We start from the raw sequence: 24,716 nt of genomic DNA on the forward strand, positions 1-24,716 counted from the left end.
TATGGAGGAGGTGAATGTATTCATATATTTAGGAATGGACGTGTCAGCAGATGGGTCTATAAAGATGAGGTGAATTATAGAATTGATGAGGGGAAAAAGGTGAGTGGTGCACCTAGGAGTCTGTGGAGACAAAAAACTTTGTCTATGGAAGCAAAGAGGGGAATATAGGAGAGTATAGTTATACCAACACTCTTATATGGGTGTGAAACATGGGTGGTTAATGTTGCAACAAGGAGAAGGCTGGAGACAGTAGAGATGTCATGTCTGAGAGCAATGAATGCAGAGAATTCATAGTTTGGAAATTAGGAGGAGGTGCGGGAATACCAAAACTATTATCCAGAGAGCTGAGGAGGGGGGTTGTTGAGGTGGTTCAGACATGTAGAGAAGCTGGAACAAAATAGAATGACTTTGAGAGTGTATAAATCTGTAGTGGAGGGAAGGTGAGGTAGAGGTCAGCCTAGGAAAGGTTGGAAGGAGGAGGTAAAGGAGGTTTTGTGTGCAAGGGGCTTGCACTTCCAGCAAGAATGCATGAGCATGTTAGATAGGAGCAAATGGAGACAAATAGTTTTTAGGACTTGACGTGCTGTCGGAGTGTGAGCAGGGTAACATTTATGAAGGGATTCAGGGAAACCAGCAGGCTAGATTTGAGTCCTGGAGATGGGAAGTATAGTGTCTGCACTCTGAAGGAGTGTAAGTGCACCTCTGGCAAGACAGTGATGGAGTGAATGATGAAAGTTTTTCTTTTTCGGGCCACCCTGCCTCGGTGAGAGACGGCCAATGTGTTAATAAAAAAATAACAACTTCATAATTCTCAGGAAGGTTAGAATATATATTATACAGCAGTTTAACTCTTACTGTAATTTTATTAGAATTTTTGTTTTGAAATAACTGCAAAATTTTAATATGGTAAAATCTAAGTGTTCTTGTTCTTTTTTCCCATGTACCTTGCTATGATTTTATTACATATACCGTGGTACCTCCGTACTCAAACAGCTCCCAACTAGAACAATTCAGTATTTAAACGCTGTCTTCGGTAAAAAATTGCTCGGTAGTCGACCGTTTGCTCGGCACTCAACCAAACAAGCACGACCTGCCTACTGCTCTTATAAATGTGTGCAAAATGGGGAGGAAGTGTGAAGTTTTCTTGAAAAATATCACCCAGACAAATCTGTAGCAAATTGTGTTATAAACCTGCTGAAGGACAATGCTGTCTCATTTCAGAAACATTTTAAAACATAGGCAAAAGCAAATTTCATTAGAGAGGTTTCTAGTGAGACAGAGACCTAGAGTGTCTCAGGAAGAAAGCACAAAGACAATAAAGAGAAAGAACCCCAGAAGCACAGTTACCTGCCATTTTTATGGAAGGTGATAAACAACAGTGGTAGGCATAGTTCTGCTAATCAGAGGAACTAACTTTTTGTTTAGCGGATTAGCATTTCCGCTAACTTCAGAAACCGTTAGCGGACCAATTAGCTTCCACTAAATAAAGTTCCGCTAACTTTGAGTCTGCTAAAAAAATTCATATTGTTGGTAGTCGGAAAGCAATGCCTTTTCAACGGCGCATGTGTTTGTTCCCATCTGTTGTGGGCGTTTCTCCAACAGTCGGTCAGGCACGCTATTGGTTGACTACGTGTAAATGTGACTTGTCAACGCAGCAGCAGCAGCATCTGACCAGCACTGTTATAGTCTTACAGTGTCAGTGATCACTGGGGTGCATTGTCACTTATTGTTATGAAGAGGGGAGGCATTTCTGTTCTGCCTGAGAATGTTGCTGACGAGTCTGCAGCGGCTGTGGTTGAAGCAGAGGCCGTTCAGGCTGAGGGCCAGGAGTTGCAGAACCCATGGCCCCACCTGTATGACTATTGTCATACAGGTGGGGAGACCATTATCCAGAGACAGGTGGTGAGCCTCTACAACTTGAAGTTGTATGTTAAGAGGAAACACCCAGTGCATGCTATCAAGTTTGAGGAGAGAATCAAGGACGGATCTTCCCATGGAAAACATGGGCAGGTTTCTTGTGGCAGCGCCACTAGCAGGAGCAACAGCCAGTCGTCACAGCCACCTGCAAAGAGAGCATGCCAGACCACCATTGGCCAGACCGTCATGTGCCAGCAGCACATGTATCCGCCAGTCTGTGGTGGACACGTAGATTGTGGACCTATTCGTCTGCAACATGCTACTGCTGCATATAGTGGAATCCCCCACCTTTATCAACCTGATCAAGAAGCTGAACCCCAGCAAGACATAGATGTCCCACTGCACCCTTGGCAGGAGGATTTTGGTCAGCCATAAATAGCTGGAGGAGTATCTTATAAGGTATTTATGAGCTATAAGCACTTATTAAACTACTATTATAGCTTTTCTGATATTTTCTTAAATTTTCATGGGTATTGCAAGTTATAAGTTTAGAAGTACAGTGGACCCTCAGTTAATGCCTTTAATCTTTTCCAGAGAGCTAGGCTTTAACTGATTTAGCTTTTAACCGAATTAACTTTCCCCATAACAAATAATGGAAATCCAATTAATCCATTCCAGACACCCAAAAGTATGAAATTTTTTTTTTCACATGAAATATATATTTTCCTACACAGAACACAATGTTATATGTACAATAAACATTACTGAAATGACACTTACCTTTATTGTGGAACTGTTGATGAGTGATGAGATGGTAGGAGGGCAGATGATGCAGGTGTTCTTTTGTTTGGAAGGGGAATCCCCTTCCATAAAGACTTCAGTTAACAAGTCCTTTTCTGGGGTTACCTCTCTTTGTTTTTTAATGCCACTAAGACCAGCTTGAGAGTCACTGGACCCCTGTCATGCAAAATATGTGTCCAGAGAGCTCTGTTTCTCACATCCCTTTAAGATTTCCCTAAAATGGGCCACAAGAGTATCATTGTACAAGTTGCCAATATGGTTTGCAACAGCTGTATCAGGATAATATTCATCCATAAATACTTGCACCTTTGTAAACATTGTACACATTTCCTTATTCTTTGATGAAAGCAACTTCCTCCATCTCTCTTCCTCCACCTCTGAAGGAAATCCCTGAGCTTTGGTCTGTTGCTGTTGCACCTGAAGCTCTTGCAGCTCTGTAGTGGTTAGCTCTTCATTGTCATCCTCCACCAACTCTTCCACATCCTTGCCACTAACCTCCAACCCCATGGACTTCTCCAATGCCACAACAGATTCCACAACTGGCATAGGCTCCTTAGGGTCAGCCCCAAACCCTTCAAAATCCCTCTCTTGTACACATTGTGGCCACAATTTTCTCTAAGTAGAGTTCAAAGTCCTGCAAGTCACTCCCTCCCAAGCCTTACATACAAGGTTTATGCAACTGAGGATACTGAAGTGATTTTCCAAAACTCTCTTAGGGTTAATTCAGTGTCCGAGGTCACTTCAAAGCACAGTGCACAGTTTTTTGAAATTGGAAATGACCATCTGGTCCATGGACTGGAGGAAAGGAATGGTATTAGGAGGCAAGAACTTCACTTTGATGAAGCTCAACTACCCCGCAATTTGCTCTTGAAAGTCGTGAGGATAAGCAGGAGCATTGTCCATTACCAGGAGGCACTTGAGGTCCAATTTATTTTCCAGGAGGTATGTTTCACAGTGGGGCCAAACACATCATAGAACCAGTCAGTAAACATGTCTCTAGTAACCCATGCCTTACTGTTTGCTCTCCACATCACACACAATTTAGTCTTGATGATGTTGTTTTTCTTGAACACTCTAGGAGTTTCAGAATGATACACGAGTAAAGGCTTCACTTTGCAATCCCCACTAGCATTACTACACAACATTAGATTGAGCCTGTCTTTCATAGGCTTGTGTCCTGGGAGTGCCTTTTCCTACTGAGTAATGTAGGTCCTGTTTGGCATTTTCTTCCAAAACAGGCCTGTTTCCTCACAATTAAACACTTGTTGGGGTTTTAATTTTTCAGCCTCTATGTACTCCTTAAAGTCCTACCCATATTTTTCAGCTGCTTTTTTGTCAGAACTGGCAGCCTCACTATGCCTTATCACACTGTGTGCCACTTAAATCTCTCAAACCAGCCTTTGCTGGCCTTAAATTCATCAACAGCAGCACTATTTGGAGGCATTTTCTTAATAAGATCCTCATGCTACTGCCTTGCCTTTTCACATATGATTGACTGTGAAACACTATCTCCTGATAATTGTTTCAGGTTTATCCATACCAACAACAGTCTCTGCACATCTTCGAGTACAGTGGACCCTCGACATTTGATACTAATCCATTCCTGAGAGTTATCGAATGTCGAAAATATCGAAAGTCGAATTAATTTTCCCCATAAGAAATAATGGAAATCAAATTAATCCGTGCAAGACACTCAAAAGTATGAAAAAAAAATTTTTACCACATGAAATATTAAGTTTAATGCAATAGAATAATTACAATAACAATAGAATAATAACAATAAAATAATTGACACTTACCTTTAATGAAGATCTGGTGATGATTGATGGGATGGGAGGAGGGGAGAGTGTCGAAGTTGTTACTGTTTAGAAGGGGAATCCCCTTCCATTAGGACTTGAGGTAGCAAGTCCTTTTCTGGGGTTACTTCCCTTCTTCTTTTAATGCCACTAGGACCAGCTTGAGAGTCACTGGACCTCTGTCGCCGTTCCTTTAAGATTTGTTTAAAATGGGCCATAACACTGTCATTGTAATAGTCACCAGCACAGCTTGCAATAGCTGTGTTAGGGTGATTTTCATCCATAATGGTTTGCAGTTCAACCCACTTTGCACACATTTCCTTAATTTTTGAAGTAGGCACAATGGAGTCCACAACTGGCATAGGCTTCTCAGGGTTAGCCCCAAGCCCTTCAAAATCTTTCTTAATTTCCATACTAATTCTCACCCTTTTTACCACAGGGTTGGCACTAGAAGCTTTCTTGGGGCCCATGGTGACTTATTTTGCAGAAACAAGCACCAAAAACAGTGACAATATCGATAATATGGAATGTACCGAATATATCCTTAGATGCGCACACACTGGCTGGCTTGTAAACACTGGCACACACGGGGCAGTTCAGGCCACATGTGGACACGTCTCGTACGAATCGTATCGAATGTCGGGTTTTCCATCGAATGCCGAGGTGAAATTTTTCCGTTAAAATGCATCGAATGTCGGGGGTCCACTGTATTTGCGATCTCTGTTTTGTAATCACACTTGCACCTTTTGCAACAACAGCTTCCTTGATTGCCTTTTTGTTGCACAAGATAGTGGTGATGGCTGAATGGGGTTTGTTGTACAACTTTTCCAACTCCGAGATACGCACTCCACTCTCATACTTTTCTGTTATCTCCTTTTTCAATTCGATGGTACAACTCATCCTTTTTACCACAGGGTTGGCACTAGAAGCTTTCTTGGGGCTTATTTAGCGGTTACAAGCACTAAAAACAATGGAATAATACAAAATATATTGCAGGTACATGTGGAATCGACTGCAACAGCTTGTAAACAATGGGGTGACTGGCAGGGCCCGCTCACGGTGCAGAGCGGACACGTCCGGGACGAAAGCTCCTAACCGAGTTTTTAGGTGTTATCAGAGCCAATTTTTTTATGCCAAAGTGAGGCGTTATCTGATTTTGGCGCTATCCGATGCAGGTGTTAACTGAGGGTCCACTGTACAGTGCCTTTCCCAGTGTTGTAAAATAACAAAGTAAAACTACCCGAGTACTGTACTTGAGTAACTTTTTTCGGTGTTTACTTTTCAAAAATTACCAATGATGTAATGAGTAACGTATTGTTTTCATATTGTAGTGAAGTAAAAGTAATAACAGACTTTAGTACGTCAGTAAAAGTAAAAGTAGTGAGCAATTTCAGTACTTTTTAAGAAGTAAATATCGAAAAAACTTACTTAAGTACAGTACTCAAGTAATTTTACTTTGTTACTTTACAACACGGGTACTTATATTCGAGTATAAGTCATAAAAGTAAAAGACCAAAAAACTAAACCGAATCTGAATTCACGTAAAAAGTTAGTGGTTAGTGTTTAGTGTCAGCTTCCGCTAAGTTTTTTGGCCATTTAGCGGTTTAGCTTCAGTGGAGCTAATTTTTTAGTTAGTAGATTAGCGATTAGTGAAGCCAACTTTTCGGTTAGCTGTGCCCACCACTGATAAATAATGATATCTCCCTTCCTCCTCACCTTCCTCACCAACTTCCACATACACCATCAACTCTCCAGTTACAGGTAAAGTGAGAATAAATTTGCATTTATTTCATCTATTCATTGTAGTATTTAGTTCTTTCTTTTTTAGATTTATGCATACTAGGCTTGTAATCTTCATGTTAAAATGCTTTTGTAAGTGTATTTTTGGGGTCTGAGATGGATTAATCTAATTTACATTATTCCTTATGAGAAAAATTTGTTTGGTACTCGAACAGATCAGCACTAGAACAGCCTTCTAGAATGAAGAGTACTGAGGTACTACTGTGCATTTGATTCACAGTCACTGAATCTCTCTTACTGTTAATATCTACCATAGGATCAACTCCGGCTAGCAAAATCCCAAGTACCAATGCTCAGGTGAGTAACTACTTTGTTGAAAGTTTTCCAAACTTCTATATAGCTGCGACTAGTCCTACTGAGGTCTCTCTGATAATAAATTCACTGAAAAATAAGTCTGGAAATTTAGCACAAGTACCACTGCTCTTGTTCAAAAAAGCAGCTCATATGCTTTCCCCACCACTGCAAGGTTGTTCAACAAATGATTAGAAACCAACACATTCTCAACAATGCTTAAGATAATGCCTTCTGAATGCAACATACAGGGTTATAAACTATTCCACACTGATAGGGTCAACAGGAAGGGTGGTGGAGTGGAGATGTATGTCAGTGAAAATTTAAATTGTTGTCTTTGACATGATATAAGATTAGAAATATCGAACACAGAATCTGTTTGGCTACAGTTTCTCGAGGGTCATGACAAATTAATTTTGGGTGTGATTTATAGGCCCCGAAACCTTGATAGCGAGTGCAGTAAGCTGTTATGGGACGAAATTTATAAGGCATCTAGATATGAAAATGTTGTGATAATGGGAGATTTTAACTCTAGACAAATTGATTAGAACAATATGACAAGAAATCTTGAGTCTAGTGACTTTCTTGATACGGTTCAGGATTGCTTTTTAGAACAAGTTGTGACAGAACCAACTAGAGGAAACAATCTGCTTGACTTGGTTCTTGCCAACGAAGAGTCACTAATTAATAATCTTGAGATTAATGATGAGCTTGGGGAAAGTGACCACAAATCACTTAGTTTCAATATATCATGGAATTACCCATATAACTGCAATCAAATCTCTGTCCCAGATTTTCGCTTGGCCGACTTCATGGGACTGAAAAATTACCTAGGTGGGCTAAATTGGGATGTCCTGACTATGGGTCAGGTAGGTGATTTTGGTTGCCAATATGACGTTTTTCAGAGCATAGTTCTAGCTGTCCAGACAACCTTTGTTCCGGGCAGGGAAATTACATCTAACAAAAATGATCCCAAATGGATGAACAATAGATTAAAACATCTCACTGGTCAAAATAGAGGCATATATAGGCATATCAAAGGAGGGGATGGGCAGTTAAGAAATCAATATATTCAATTAAAGAGAGAAATAAAGAAAGGAATAAGAAAAGCAAAAAGGGATTATGAGGCTAAGGTTTCAAGGGATTCAAAGACTAACCCAAAAGGGTTCTTTCAGGTATACAGAAGTAAGATTAGGAACAAGATTGGCCCACTTAAGAGTAACACTGGTCAGATCACTGAGAGTGATAGGGATATGTGTGAAATTCTCAATACTTACTTCCTCTCAGTTTTCACCCAGGAAAATACTAGCGATATTCCTGAAATTATAGATTATGTAGAACAGGACGATAATAAACTATGCACGATTGCGGTAACTAGTGACATGGTCCTCAGACAAATAGAGAAACTAAAACCTAACAAATTCCCAGGCCCTGATGAACTGTTTGCAACGGTGTTAAAAGAATGTAAAGAGGAACTTAGCATACCTTTGGCTAATCTTTTTAACATATCACTACACTCTGGCATAGTGCCTGATAAGTGGAAAATGGCAAATGTAATACCTATTTACAAGGCAGGTGACAGGTTCTTGGCTTCGAACTATAGACCAATAAGCCTTACCTCCATAGTGGGAAAATTTATGGAATCAATAATTGTCGAAGCAATTCGTAGCCATCTTGATAGGCACAGACTGATTAATGAATCTCAACACGGTTTTACAAAGGGGCGTTCCTGTCTTACGAATTTACTAACTTTTTCACTAAGGTGTTTGAGGAGGTAGATCATGGTAATGAATATGATATTGTGTATATGGACTTCAGTAAGGCTTCCGATAAAAGTTCCACATAAGAGGCTATTGAGGAAACTTAAGGCACACGGAATAGGAAAATTTTTTTCCTGGGTAGAGGCATGGCTGACAAATAGGCAGCAGAGAGTTTGCATAAATGGGGAGAAATCAGAATGGGGGCAAGTCACAAGTGGTGTTCCTCAGGGGTCAGTGTTGGGCCCATAGTTGTTCACAATTTACATAAACGACATAGATGAGGGAATAAATAGCGACATAAGCAAATTTGCTGATGACACCAAAATAGGCCGTCCAATTCATTCTAATGAGGACACTAGAGCACTCCATTATGATTTGAAGAGACTGATGCAGTGGTCGGAGAAGTGGCAGATGCAGTTTAATATAGACAAATGCAAAGTTCCAAATGTTGGACGGGAAAATAACCATGCAACATATGAACTAAATAATGTAGATCTTAATACTACTGATTGCGAAAAGGATTTAGGAGTTCTGGTTAGCAGTAATCTAAAACCAAGACAACAGTGCATTAGTGTTTGCAATAAAGCTAACAGAATTCTTGGTTTCATATCTAGAAGTATAAATAATAGAAGTCCTCAGGTTGTTCTTCAACTCTATATATCCTTGGTTAGGCCTCATTTAGACTATGCAGCTCAGTTCTGGTCTCCGTATTACAGAAAGGATATAAATGCTCTGGAATTTGTACAGAGGAACATGACAAAGATGATCCCATGTATCAGAAATCTTCCCTATGAGGATCGACTGAGGGCCCTGAATCTGCAGTCTCTCGAAAGGCGTAGAATTAGGGGGATATGATCGAGGTGTATAAATGGAAAACAGGAATAAATAAAAGGGATGTAAATAGCGTGCTGAAAATTTCCATCCAAGACAGGACTCGCAGCAATGGTTTCAAGTTGGAAAAATTCAGATTCAGGAAGGATATAGGAAAGCACTGGTTTGGTAACAGAGTTGTGGATGAGTGGATCATACTCCCGAGTACAGTTATTGAGGCTAAAACGTTGTGTAGTTTTAAAAATAGGTTAGATAAATACATGAGTGGGTGTGGGTGGGTGTGAGTTGGACTTGACTAGCTTGTGCTGCTGGGTCTGGTGCCATGCTCCTTCCTTGAGTGGAGGTGACCAGACTGGGTGGGTCATTGGGCTAATCCGGGGGAGGGGGGGGAACGGATCTGCTCCGCATGGGTCAGTAGGGCTGTTGCAGTGTTCCTTCTTTCTTCTTCTTTCTTTCAACAAACCGGCCGTATCCCACTGAGGCAGGGTGGCCCAAAAAGAAAAACAAAAGTTTCTCTTTTTAAATTTAGTAATTTATACGGCAGAAGGGGTTACTAGCCCCTTGCTCCCGGCATTTTAGTCACCTCTTACAACACGCATGGCTTACGGAGGAAGAATTCTGTTCCACTTCCCCATGGAGATAAGAGGAAATAAACAAGAACAAGAACTAGAAAGAAAATAGAAGAAAACTCAGAGGGGTATGTATATATATGCTTGTATATGTATGTGTAGTGTGCCGTAAGTGTAAGTAGAAGTAGCAAGATGTACCTGAAATCTTGCATGTTTATGAGACAGAAAAAAGACACCAGCAATCCTACCATCATGTAAAACAATTACAGGCTTCTGTTTTACACTCACTTGGCAGGATGGTAGTACCTCCCTGGGCGGTTGCTGTCTACCAACCTTCTACCTAGGTTCCTTCTTTCTTATAGGGCAAGGAGGAATAACATCTTGTAGGAGTGAGGAAGAGCCAGTTGTGAGTGTGGGGGAAGTTCGTGAGGCAGTAGGTAAAATGAAAGGGGGTAAGGCAGCCGGGACTGATGGGATAAAGATAGAAATGTTAAAAGCAGGTGGGGATATAGTTTTGGAGTGGTTGGTGCAATTATTTAATAAATGTATGGAAGAGGGTAAGGTACCTAGGGATTGGCAGAGAGCATGCATAGTTCCTTTGTATAAAGGCAAAGGGGACAAAAGAGAGTGCAAAAATTATAGGGGGATAAGTCTGTTGAGTATACCTGGTAAAGTGTATGGTAGAGTTATTATTGAAAGAATTAAAAGTAAGACTGAGAATAGGATAGCAGATGAACAAGGAGGCTTTAGGAAAGGTAGGGGGTGTGTGGACCAGGTGTTTACAGTGAAACATATAAGTGAACAGTATTTAGATAAGGCTAAAGAGGTCTTTGTGGCATTTATGGATTTGGAAAAGGCATATGACAGGGTGGATAGGGGGGCAATGTGGCAGATGTTGCAGGTGTATGGTGTAGGAGGTAGGTTACTGAAAGCAGTGAAGAGTTTTTACGAGGATAGTGAGGCTCAAGTTAGAGTACATAGGAAAGAGGGAAATTATTTCCCAGTAAAAGTAGGCCTTAGACAAGGATGTGTGATGTCACCATGGTTGTTTAATATATTTATAGATGGGGTTGTAAGAGAAGTAAATGCGAGGGTCTTGACAAGAGGTGTGGAGTTAAAAGATAAAGAATCACACATAAAGTGGGAGTTGTCACAGTTGCTCTTTGCTGATGACACTGTGCTCTTGGGAGATTCTGAAGAGAAGTTCCAGAGATTGGTGGATGAATTTGGTAGGGTGTGCAAAAGAAGAAAATTAAAAGTGAATACAAGAAAGAGTAAGGTTATGAGGATAACAAAAATATTAGGTGATGAAAGATTGGATATCAGATTGGAGGGAGAGAGTATGGAGGAAGTGAATGTATTCAGATATTTGGGAGTGGACGTGTCAGCGGATGGGTCTATGAAGGATGAGGTGAATCATAGAATTGATGAGGGGAAAAGGGTGAGTGGTGCACTTAGGAGTCTGTGGAGACAAAGAACTTTGTCCTTGGAGGCAAAGAGGGGAATGTATGAGAGTATAGTTTTACCAACACTCTTATATGGGTGTGAAGCATGGGTGATGAATGTTGCAGTGAGGAGAAGGCTGGAGGCAGTGGAGATGTCATGTCTGAGGGCAATGTGTGGTGTGAATATAATGCAGAGAATTCGTAGTTTGGAAGTTAGGAGGAGGTGCGGGATTACCAAAACTGTTGTCCAGAGGGCTGAGGAAGGGTTGTTGAGGTGGTTCGGACATGTAGAGAGAATGGAGCGAAACAGAATGACTTCAAGAGTGTATCAGTCTGTAGTGGAAGGAAGGCGGGGTAGGGGTCGGCCTAGGAAAGGTTGGAGGGAGGGGGTAAAGGAGGTTTTGTGTGCGAGGGGCTTGGACTTCCAGCAGGCATGCGTGAGCGTGTTTGATAGGAGTGAATAGAGACGAATGGTTTTTAATACTTGACGTGCTGTTGGAGTGTGAGCAAAGTAACATTTATGAAGGGGTTCAGGGAAACCGGCAGGCCAGACTTGAGTCCTGGAGATGGGAAGTACAGTGCCTGCACTCTGAAGGAGGGGTGTTAATGTTGCAGTTTAAAATCTGTAGTGTAAAGCACCCTTCTGGCAAGACAGTGATGGAGTGAATGATGGTGAAAGTTTTTCTTTTTCGGGCCACCCTGCCTTGGTGGGAATCGGCCAGTGTGATAATAAAAAAAAAATAAAAAAGGGTTACCCTAATACATACAGGAGACCCAACTCGCCATTGTTAAACAAAAATCTTCGAAAAATTAATCCACCAGAGACTATACTCATCGAGTGTCACTCAATATACTCAACTCCTACCATTTTCGTTTCAGACCCAATAAAAGCACAAACGATGCAATTGTAAAGATGCTAGACTTCCTTCATGCAGGTCTTGAGAATAATGAATATCCACTAGGCCTCTTTTCAGATCTTAGGAAAGCTTTTGATACAGCAGACCACAATATCCTGCACCTCCAACTTGAACATTATGGCATCAGAAGTCATGCACTTGAATATCTGAAGTCCTACCTTAACCCTTTCAGGGTCCGTGCCGTAGATCTACGCCATGAGCTCAGCTCACTCTGATAAGCTGTGAGTGGTAAATTTGGGCCTAGATATGAGAAAATACATCTATGTGGTATGTGTGCACCACATAAAACAAATCCTGCAGCACACAGTGCATAATGAGAGAAAAAACCGAGACCGTAATTTTCGATTAAAACAGCGACTTTGCAGTGTTTTTTCGTATGTTTTTTATAGTTGTATTTGTGATTTCTTGGTCTCATTTGATAGAATGGAAGATATATTACAGAAATAGAGATGATTTTGATTGGTTTTAGTACCGAAAATGGCTTGAAACTGAGCTCAAAGTAGTGAAAGTTAAATTTTTGTTGATGTTCAAGAGTAAACAAATGACCTCACATGTCTAATACACGCCATGTTCACAAATGTGGTGATATTTATACAATCATTACAATATTGCATAAGAGTAAATCTTCTATTTTTTGGTTTGAATAAAAATTCATTATGTGAATTAAAAATCAAAATGGAATTCATTTGTAAAGCCTGAAACCATAACTAATGAGCAGAGGAAATGTTAGTTTAGTGCCAGGAATACCTGCATTGTTTATTCTGGACCCTATTTTGAAATTGGAATATTTTGAACTTTGCATTAAATTCTCCAAATTACCAATTTCCAATCACTTTATTTTGTAGTTGTAACAGTTGACTTGGTGATTTCTTGTGATCAGTCGATAGAATAGAAGTAATACTAGTGAAATAGCTAAGAATTTGGTCGACTGGAATAATGTTATTGGCCTAAAATGGGAGTCAAAGTCGGCAAAATCGCTGATGTGTAAATATCGCTGACACATCAAAATTTGTAAAAGCATAATTTCGTCAATTTTCCATCAAATTTCGTACTTTTTGTTTTATTACCTTCAGAAAAAGATTCTATACCATTTCATTAGAAAAGATAACAAAATTATTTTTTGAAAATTCTTGGACCCTGATGCACACTTTGAAATTTGGCTTCTGGACCCTGAAAGAGTTAACAACAGATGCCAATATTTCTCCATCAGGGGGTAAAACCTTGTCAACATGACCTATACAGGGGAACCCCAAGGCAGTGTTCTTGGCCCTCTGCTTTTCCTCATATACATCAATGATTTTTCAAGTGCATCTCAACAACTTAGACCTGTTTTGTTTGCAGACAATGCAACTTTTGTCATCTCCCACCCAAATTCAAACTCTCTCAATAACACTGTTAATAAGCAGCTCATGAAGATATCTACCTGGATGACTACCAATAAACCCACTCATAACTCTGACAAGACCTTCTATATGATGTCTGAGAACAGTGCTACAAACATCCAGTTACATGTTATAATCAACAGTTCTGCCACTGCAAGACAAAATGAAAGAAATTTCTTAGATCTGTTCCTCAACAGCAACTAGAAATTCAATGCTCACATTCAGCACAAAAGAAGTATCCAAATCAGTTGGTATCCTCTCTAAGAAATGCTAGTATGTACATACTACCTAAAACAGCACTACATACTTATATTATACTACTCTCTAATCTATCTCTACCTCAGCTATGCTATCTGTGCCTGGACACCCACCACAGCAAATCACCTAAAGATGATAATAACTCAACAAAAAGTGGAAGTATGAATGATCACCCAGTCTAGTGCCATCACAGTCCTCCCACTCTTCAAATACAGTGGTTGAGTGTACATGCCAAAACTTACTTAGTACGTATACTATACATAAAATTCACTTATACTATTATGCATACTACATATACAAGACAATCAATTTTAATATCAATCCTGCCCTGAAACTCTTTCTTGATAGTTACAACAGAACTTATAGGCATAATACTAGGCACAAAAACCTCTATGATATTCCCCATGTCCTACTCAACATGCGTAAAAACTCAATGTGCATAAAAGAACCTAAAATTTGGAACTCTTTGCCTGAAGATTCCAAAGTCTCCCTCCCTGCCAACCACTTCAAAGCTACTCTAAAAAAAAAAAAAAAAAAACTCCTCACCTTTATGTGATCTTAACAATTTATTATGCTGAACAAATCTGAAACCCTGTCTTTCATCCAATATTGTCCCTGTTCTTGTTCCATCCTTCCTTCAACTATCATTTATTACTAAAAAGGCAATTTTTTCTATCAATTCAGGTGCCTAGCTTCATCCTTAATGTATCTTTAATTAGAATTTGTTATTGAATTACTGAATACCTTCAATATAGTATAAACTAATTATTCTTATTTTCACGTACTATGTCTCATTGTCTAGTAATTACAAGTTAGTTTTAACGTGCCAGAAATGCCTTGCATATCAAGGGCCTTTATAGAAAGTAGTTTATACATGTGAATTACCCTAATTGTATACTGTCAATACTCCACTTTACAGAAATAGTTATTTATTTGTTTATATACCTACCATACCAAAGTCCTTCTAGATGTAAGTTAGGTTTAAGTTTACCCAAAATGCCATGTATAACTAAGGGGCTTTCCATGTTATTGTAATGTCATCCAATTTTGTGCAAATGATGTATCATGTGGAAATAGTTTGGTATGATACCTGTGATCCATTCTCCATCTTCAAAAGTTGCATTTTGTCCACCAATATTGAGTTTAATTTTGCTGAAATCCTGAGAAAGATCTTGACCAGTATTGTCAGTCTCTCTTCTTAAACTCGAAAGTGAAGCCGATCTTCTAGGAGGAGACTTCCCGGGTGAGAAACTTCGACTGAAGAGATTTAAAGGCATGCTTATGGTTTTGATAATGTTCTGATGTCTGTGAAACTTCAGCATCAGATCATGACAGCTTACCCAATCTGAAACAAAATACGTATGTTACTCTATAAGCATGACAAGTTTTACACAGCTTTACATTTTAATACTGTAATGCCAAAACAAAATTGAATATGAGGCTCTCTGCAAAAATATAGGGTTGATTGAATTTTTATTTACCATGAACAACACAGAATTACTCTCAATATCTGTCAGTAAAACATTTATTATACTAGAATTAGACCAATGAACTTAAATCATTACCCTAACAAAAAGCTGCTGTGCTGATGATCACCAATTCCTCATCCAGACAACACACCCTAATGCTCTTCAACAGTTTGAACTTACTTAATATACAATATGCACTCATATTATTGTGCCTACTATATATATAGAACATTTAACTCCAGTATAAACCCTCCTCTCAAACTACTACTTGATAGCTACAACAAAACACACAGGCACAACACAAGGCACAAAACTCTCTTCAACATCCCTCATGTCCATCTTATCCTATGCAAAAAAGCAATGCCCATAAATTGCCCTCTGAAATAGAATTCATTGCATGAAACAGCAAAAGGTCCCCTGTCTGCCAATCAATTTAGGGCTATAATTAAGAAACATCTTATTTCCCAAACTTAAATATACCTACACTATACTATCTACTACTTGGAAAAACTGGAATGTATTAAATCTACAGGGAGCTCCATGTTCATCAAGAACTGCAAGAAACCCCTTTCATGTAAATTAACCTTTAAACTGTCCAAACGTAGATCTACGTCCATGTGCAGGGGGCTCCGAGCATAATCTACATTTTTTTTACATGCTTTCAAATGGGGAAAATCAAGGTCGGAGTGCTACGCACGTGAACGTAGATCTATGTTTGGACAGTTTAAGTGTTAAGTATTCTACGGAGAGGGAGCATGGATACAGGGATCATCCCACAGTCACTAAAAACAACAGACATAGCCCCACTCCACAAAGGTGGCAGTAAAGCAATTGCAAAGAATTACAGACCCATAGCACTAACGTCCCACATCATAAAAATCTTTGAAATGGTTCTAAGAAGCAAGATCGCCAGTTAGATACCCATCAGTTGCACAACCTAGGTCAGCATGGGTTTAAAGCAGGTTGCTCCTCCCTATCCAAACTACTAGACCACTATGACAAGATCCTGGATGCTCTGGAGAAAAAACAAAATGCAGATGTGGAAAGCCTTCAACAAGTATGATTATGGTGTAATAGCACACAAAATGGGTGATAAAGGAATAAAAGGAAAAGTGGGTAGATGGATCAATAATTTCCTAGCAAACAGAACACAGAGTAATAGCAAACAGAGTAAAGTCAGGGGTGACTACAGTGAAAAGCTCTGTTCAACAAGGTACAGTACTCACCCCCATCCTGTTCCTTATCCTCATATCTGACACTGACAGAGATGTAAGCCACAGCACCATGTCCTCCTTTGCGGATGACACCTGAATTTGCATAAGTGTCATCCATCTAAGACACTGCAAATCTCCAAGTGCAATGAAGACAATTTCAATTACTCCACTACAGAAAACTCAAGGAAATTAAAAATTACTACCACACAATAGAGCAAAAAACTAATGTGAAGGACCTGGGAGTGACAATGTCAGAGAATCTCAATTTCAAAGATCACTACAATGTATCTACCACATCTGCTAGAAAAATGATAGGATAGATAATGAGAACCTACAAAACTAGAGATGCCAAGCCCATAATGATTCTCTTCAAAACACATGTTCTCTCTAGGCTGGAATATTGCTGCACACTAATGGGCCCCTTTCAAGGCAGGCAAAATTGCAGACATGGAGAATATACAGAGAGCATTCACAGCACGTATCAGTACGATAAAGCACCTAAATTACTGGGAATGCTTAAATCCCTTGATTTGTACTACCTGGAATGCAGGCGAGAAAGATACATGATAATATACACTAGGAAAATCTTAAGAGGGAATAGTCTCAAATCTGCCCATGGAGATCACTCGCCTACGAAAGCAAAAGACTCAGCAATTGGTGCAACATACCCCCCAATGAAAAGCATGGGGTGCCACGAGAACGCTAAGAGACAACACAAAAAGTGTCAGGGGGCCCAAGACTGTTCAACTGCCTCCCAGCATACATAAGGGGAAATACCAATAGACCCCTGCCTGTCTTCAAGAAGGAGCTGGCCAGACACCTAAAGTCAGTAACTGACCAGCTGGGCTGTGGGACTTCTGCTCCAGCCTTTGTTGGGTGTGGACGTCTCTCTCTCGCCTGAGTATCAGTGACAAATTTCCCCCGTTCTCACTGGGACGCTTGTCCTCATCTATTTTGCCTGCTGGGAACTCAACAGGAGGGGCACCTGTACATCGGCTTCCTTTTAGCCAGCTCCATTTTTTCCGCTCTGTGGATAATTCTTTAATGGTCTTTGGTGGGAAGCCGGTTACTGAACTCAGGTGGGAGTGTGAAACTTCATGTTTCTATCTCTATTTACAAAGGAACATTTTTATTCCTTTTCTCTCATCGCCCAGCCTTGGGCAACAATTTTTCCTCGTACCATCGAGAAACCGGGCTCAATACGGCTTATGCTGTCAGTGGCCCTGATAAACCCAGAAAACAAGAAGCTGGGCTGTGGGTAATACATTGGTTTATGTGAAGCCAGCAGTAACAGCCTGGTTGATCAGGCCCTGATCCACCACAAGGCCTGGTCATGGAGTGGGCCACGGGGTTGAAGTCCTATCTTAGCAACAGGAAATAAATTGTCAAAATCAACAAAACAGAATCAGAATCCCTGCTGATAGCATGTGGAGTTCCCCAAGGTAGTATGTATTCTGGATCCCTTACTATTTCTACGTTATGTAAACAATATGCCCATCAGTGTCAAGTGCAAACTCCTACTGTATGCGGATGACAGTGCTCTGTTAGTGTTAGGTAAAGACCCACAAGATACAGCTAATGCAATAACACTGGAACTGGAGTCCTGGAGCAAATGGTTAGTAGACAAGAAACTATCATTACACCTCGGGAAAATGGAAGCCATGCCCTTTCTCACAAAACATAAACTGAGAAGGGTAAATAATTTTAACGTCTGGTGTAATGGGGAAGACATCACTTCAGTTTCCTCAGTAAAATATCTGGGCATCCCCTTTGATCCATGCATGTCAGGAGAGCTGAGAAGGAACAGTGCAGTAAAGAAAGTGAATGCCAGACTGAAGTTCCTCTACAGACGAGCACAGTGTCTACCTTACCTACTGAGGCTCGCAGGACTCTATGTCTAGCCCTTATACAATGCCATATGGACTACGCTTGCTCTTCATGGTACTCTGCCTTGACAAAAAACTGAAGGAGAGACTGCAAATCACCCACAACAAAATGGTAAGACTCATCCTGGACCTGGGTCCAGAGAACATGTAGGCCAGGATGAATTACAACAATTGGATATGCTGAATACTGAAGACAGAGTAAAACAACTGAAGTTAAATCAAGTTTATAAAATTGCTCACAAACAGTGTCCAGAATATCTTGCTGCCAATTTTGTCAAGGTTGGGAACCAAAGCAATCATAGTACCAGAGGGAGAGAGCACAACTTTGTAGTACCCACAGTCAGTGGCCAGGCTTCAAACACCTTTTACTGTACAGCAATAAAGGAATGAAACAGACTGCCTGCACAAGTCAAAGCCAGTCATAGCATGAGCCAGTTCAAGAAGAGAGACAAAAGGTTCCTAATGAATGTAGCGACAGAAAGGAAGGAGAATGATTTTTTACTGTTTTAGCTAACACAAATGTAAATATAACTCATTTTACCTTATTCCTAGTATATATATCTTCTTCATAGTATAATAATATTATCTCCTTTATAGTACATATAATAATAAGATATTATCTCCTTTACATTTTTATTATTAACACATCGGCCGTTTCCCACCAAGGCAGGGTGGCCCAAAAAAAGAAAAACTTTCATCATCATTTACTCCATCACTGTCTTGCCAGAGGCACACTTACCTGGAGTTTACCTGGAGAGAGTGTCGGGGGTCAATGCCCCCGCGGCCCGGTCTGTGACCAGGCCTCCTGGTGGATCAGCGCCTGATCAACCAGGCTGTTGCTGCTGGCTGCACGCAAACCAACGTACGAGCCACAGCCCGGCTGATCAGGAACTGACTTTAGGTGCTTGTCCAGTGCCAGCTTGAAGACTGCCAGGGGTCTGTTGGTAATCCCCCTTATGTGTGCTGGGAGGCAGTTGAACAGTCTCGGGCCCCTGACACTTATTGTATGGTCTCTTAACGTGCTAGTTACACCCCTGCTTTTCATTGGGGGGATGGTGCATCGTCTGCCAAGTCTTTTGCTTTCGTAGTGAGTGATTTTCGTGTGCAAGTTCGGTACTAGTCCCTCTAGGATTTTCCAGGTGTATATAATCATGTATCTCTCCCTCCTGCGTTCCAGGGAATACAGGTTTAGAAACCTCAAGCGCCCCCAGTAATTGAGGTGTTTTATCTCCGTTATGCGCGCCGTGAAAGTTCTCTGTACATTTTCTAGGTCGGCAATTTCACCTGCCTTGAAAGGTGCTGTTAGAGTGCAGCAATATTCCAGCCTAGATAGAACAAGTGGCCTGAAGAGTGTCATCATGGGCTTGGCCTCCCTAGTTTTGAAGGTTCTCATTATCCATCCTGTCATTTTTCTAGCAGATGCGATTGATACAATGTTATGGTCCTTGAAGGTGAGATCCTCCGACATAATCACTCCCAGGTCTTTGACGTTGGTGTTTCGCTCTATTTCGTGGCCAGAACTTGTTTTGTACTCTGATGAAGATTTAATTTCCTCATGTTTACCATATCTGAGTAATTGAAATTTCTCATCGTTGAACTTCATATTGTTTTCTGCAGCCCACTGAAAGATTTGGTTGATGTCCGCCTGGAGCCTTGCAGTGTCTGCAATGGAAGACACTGTCAGGCAGATTCGGGTGTCATCTGCAAAGGAAGACACGGTGCTGTGGCTGACATCCTTGTCTATGTCAGATATGAGGATGAGGAACAAGATGGGAGCGAGTACTGTGCCTTGTGGAACAGAGCTTTTCACCGTAGCTGCCTTGGACTTTACTCTGTTGACTACTACTCTCTGTGTTCTGTTAGTGAGGAAATTATAGATCCATCGACCAACTTTTCCTGTTATTCCTTTAGCACGCATTTTGTGCGCTATTACGCCATGGTCACACTTGTCGAAGGCTTTTGCAAAGTCTGTATATATTACATCTGCATTCCTTTTGTCTTCTAGTGCATCTAGGACCTTGTCGTAGTGATCCAAAAGTTGAGACAGACAGGAGCGACCTGTTCTAAACCCATGTTGCCCTGGGTTGTGTAACTGATGGGTTTCTAGATGGGTGGTGATCTTGCTTCTTAGGACCCTTTCAAAGATTTTTATGATATGGGATGTTAGTGCTATCGGTCTGTAGTTCTTTGCTGTTGCTTTACTGCCCCCTTTGTGGAGTGGGGCTATGTCTGTTGTTTTTAGTAACTGTGGGACGACCCCCGTGTCCATGCTCCCTCTCCATAGGATGGTAAAGGCTCGTGATAGGGGCTTCTTGCAGTTCTTGATGAACACGGAGTTCCATGAGTCTGGCCCTGGGGCAGAGTGCATGGGCATGTCATTTATCGCCTGTTCGAAGTCATTTGGCGTCAGGATAACATCGGATAGGCTTGTGTTAACCAAATTCAGCGGCTCTCTCAAAAAATTCATATTGATCTTCGACTGTCAGTCTGGTTAGCGGCTTGCTAAAAACTGAGTCATACTGGGACTTGAGTAGCTCAGTCATTTCCTTGCTGTCATCTGTGTAGGACCCATCTTGCTTAAGTAGGGGCCCAATACTGGACGTTGTTCTCGACTTTGATTTGGCATAGGAGAAGAAATACTTTGGGTTTCTTTCGATTTCATTTATGGCTCTTAGTTCTTCCCGCGATTCCTGACTCCTGAAGGATTCTTTTAGCTTAAGTTCGATGCTTGCTATTTCTCTGACCAGTGTCTCCCTACACATTTCAGATATATTGACCTCTTTTAGCCGCTCTGTTATTCTTTTCCATCGCCTGTAAAGGGAGCGCCTGTCTCTTTCTATTTTACATCTACTCCTCCTTTTTCTTAGAGGAATAAGCCTTGTGCATACATCGAGTGCCACCAAGTTAATCTGTTCTAGGCATAAGTTGGGGTCTGTGTTGCTTAGTATATCTTCCCAGCTTATATCGGTTAGGACTTGGTTTACTTGGTCCCACTTTATGTTTTTGTTATTGAAGTTGAATTTGGTGAATGCTCCCTCGTGACTAGTCTCATTATGTCGGTCTGGGGCTCCACGCATACATGTCTGAACCTCAATTATGTTGTGATCTGAGTATATTGTTTTTGATATGGTGACATTTCTTATCAGATCATCATTGTTAGTGAAGATGAGGTCTAGTGTATTCTCCAGTCTAGTAGGCTCTATTATTTGCTGGTTTAAATTGAATTTTGTGCAGAGATTTTAAAGCTCGTGTGAGTGTGAGTTTTCACCAGAGCTGCCTCCTGGTGTTATTACTGCAACAATATTATTTGCTATATTCCTCCATTTTAGGTGCCTTAAGTTGAAATCCCCCAGGAGCAAGATGTTGGGTGCAGGAGCTGGAAGATTTTCCAGACAGTGGTCAATTTTTAACAGCTGTTCCTGGAATTGCTGGGATGTTGCATCCAGAGGCTTGTAGACTACCACAATGATTAGGTTTTGGTTTGCGACCTTTACTGCTAAAACTTCCACTACATCATTTGAGGCATTAAGCAGTTCTGTGCAAACAAGTGACTCTGCAATGTACAGGCCAACCCCCCCCCCCCCTTTTGCCTGTTCACTCTGTCACATCTGTATAGGTTGTAACCTGGGATCCATATTTCGTTGTCCAAGTGATCCTTTATGTGGGTCTCAGTGAAAGCCGCGAACATTGCCTTTGCCTCTGCAAGCAGTCCACGGATGAAAGGTATTTTGTTGTTTGTTGCTGGCTTTAGACCCTGTATATTTGCAAAGAAGAATGTCATCGGACTGGTGGTATTGTTGGTACTGGGGGGGGGATTTTTTTTCCGGCATTAGTATCTGTATCTGTTGGTATGGAGTGGAGGCCATCGACTGTGGTTCCACTCCAGGAATGACTGGATTTGGTGTATGATTTCTGCCATTTCCTGCCAGTTTTTTTTCCTTCCTGGCACTAAAAAACCTCTCCCTCTTGAGTGGCTGTGGCTACCCAGGTTTTCCCATGGCCTGGATGTTTTGTATCTTTTTGTTCCCTTTAGATGGTGTGCCTGGCAATTTAAGTTATAGCACAGTCTTTCCTGTACTGAAGAGGTACACAGTTCAGGATGAAAAAGCTTACAGGAAGGGAGTTTGCATTTTCCTGTTGTCATATGGGCATGGCATTTTCTAGGGTGGTCATGGTTGCATGTCCCGTCTGTTTTTCCAGATTTCCCATGTCTGCAGATACCAAGTGCATAGTATGTGCACAGGCTTGGTTTCCGTTTGCCTTGGGTTTCTGTGACTGTATTCCCTGTCGGTGCATGTTTCCCTGTCTTATTCCTATCCTCCCTAGCACCAACAATGGAGCTCCCACCAGGACCACAATGGAAATAAGTCACTTTGACTTTTTGGGTTATCTTAGGTTCTCTACACATATGCTGCTATGTATGATAATCTATGTAACTGTATTTGTGTATACCTGAATAAACTTACTTACCCCAAGGTTTCTTTCTTTGTTGGGTTTACCAGGGCCACTAACAGGTAAGTCATATCGAGCCAGACTTCTTGATGGCACGAGGAAGATTTGTTGCCCAAAGCTGGGCCATGGAAGAAATTGTACAAGTTTGTAAACAGAGATAGAAATTTTAAGTTCCCAATTAGATCCGATGGACGCCCTTGCCAAACCCTAGCAGAGTGGGACGCCCATACCCACACCTGAGTTCAGTAACCAGCTTCCCACCAAAGACCCTTAAAGAATTATCTGTAGAGCAGAAAAAATGGAGCTGGTTAAAAGTAAGCCGATGAACAGGTGCCCTTTCTGTACTGCCCGGCGGCCAAAATGGGACAAGCGTCCCAGAGAGAACGAAGGAAATTTATCACCAGTACTCAGGCGAGAGAGAGACGTCCACACCCGATGAATGGCTGGTGCAGAAGTCCTTCCGTCGCTACACTTATAAATGCATACATCAAGACATTGTTGTTGTTGTTGTGGTTGTTAAAGAGCCTCTTAAAGCTTAAAGCTTATTGAACCCCCCCCCCCTGCCCGGGAATTCAGGACAAAATATATTTTGCTCGAATCTGGATGAAAATTTTAAAGGAAACAAAGTTTCCTTTTTTTTCCTCTGGAAATAGAAACGGGAACAAAATATTTCCAATTAGGTCAGGTGGACCTACCTTGCCCCCCCCCCACACACACACACACACACATCACCTGAGTCAAAACAACATCACACAGCCCTATAGAACAATAATACGAAAACAACTTCAACTGAATTTTATTTATTTATTTATGTCTTTGCAACAGTAGATTGAGATTTTGTATTTACAATAGTGGGTTGCACTGCAAAGAGAGCCTCTATTATGCCTAGGCATTATGGGCCAACTTAACATTATTGGCTTACAGTCTACTTAATACTAAGGAGCGGTATATCATAGTTGTACAGTAGGACAGTAATTATTTCATAGTTGTACAGTAGGATATGTTATGTTGCATATGTGTCGTACCTAACAACCTGTCGGTATTTTATACCATTTTAATGTTCAGGATATGTTTATATTCGAAAATGCTTTTTGTGAAAACAATGATTAAATTATATTCCTGTCAACAATGGATAAAATTTAATCATTGTTTTCACAAAAAGCATTTGCGAAGATAAATATATCCTACTGTACAACTATACATTCCTGTCAACAATGGCCTGGTGGCCTGGTGGCTAAAGCTCCCGCTTCACACACGGAGGGCCCGGGTTCGATTCCCGGCGGGTGGAAACATTTCGACACATTTCCTTACACCTGTTGTCCTGTTCACCTAGCAGCAAATAGGTACCTGGGTGTTAGTCGACTGGTGTGGGTCGCATCCTGGGGGACAAGATTAAGGACCCCAATGGAAATAAGTTAGACAGTCCTCGATGACGCACTGACTTTCTTGGGTTATCCTGGGTGGCTAACCCTCCGGGGTTAAAAATCCGAACGAAATCTTATCGTGCACACACTCCACAGACCAGCACACCATACAGCGGGAGCATCGACACCATGCCCAGCCCTTCTAGGGCAGGGTAGGTGCCTGAGCCAGAGCTTCCAGCTCACAAGACTGTCATTCCCATTAGCCCCCTTGGGGCGGGGATGGCAGACCAGAGAGGCCTAGCTTCTCCCTACGAGCCCCATTGAGGGCGGGGAATGTGGCTAGGCCTGGGGACAGTTGGTCCCGGAGATGAGGGGTACGATCGACACCATGCCCAACCCTTCTAGGGCAGGGTTGGTATTATTATTATTATCAAAACGAAGCGCTAAGCCACAAGGACTATACAGCGCAAGGGCAGGGTTGGTGCCTGAACCCGAGCTTGTAGCTCACAAGATGAAGGGGTACTTGTGCCTCCTCCCATGGAAGACTTAGGTCTCAGACACTCCCTAGACAGGGAACCAGTGCCGGGCCACCACTTGGAAAAGTCCCGGGCCGGGAGAATACCG

The 24,716-nt window shown here is 41.3% G+C and overlaps 1 protein-coding gene across 1 annotated transcript in view; it reads right to left on the bottom strand.

Moving 5' to 3' along the window:
- Cby (beta catenin antagonist chibby) overlaps positions 1-19,246 on the bottom strand; it is a 35,140-nt gene extending 15,894 nt beyond the window's left edge. The window contains exons 1-2 of the mRNA XM_053781674.2: positions 16,403-19,246; positions 14,798-15,052 (exon numbers count right to left, since the gene is read on the bottom strand). Of these exons, the coding sequence (XP_053637649.2) occupies positions 14,798-15,052; positions 16,403-16,508 (361 nt within the window). The 5' untranslated portion in view covers positions 16,509-19,246. The remainder of the gene's footprint in view (positions 1-14,797; positions 15,053-16,402) is intronic.
- Between the last annotated feature and the right edge of the window lie 5,470 nt (positions 19,247-24,716).

The sequence above is a fragment of the Cherax quadricarinatus genome, chromosome 6 (assembly GCF_038502225.1).
Source record: "Cherax quadricarinatus isolate ZL_2023a chromosome 6, ASM3850222v1, whole genome shotgun sequence".
Taxonomy (NCBI): Eukaryota; Metazoa; Arthropoda; class Malacostraca; order Decapoda; family Parastacidae; genus Cherax; species Cherax quadricarinatus.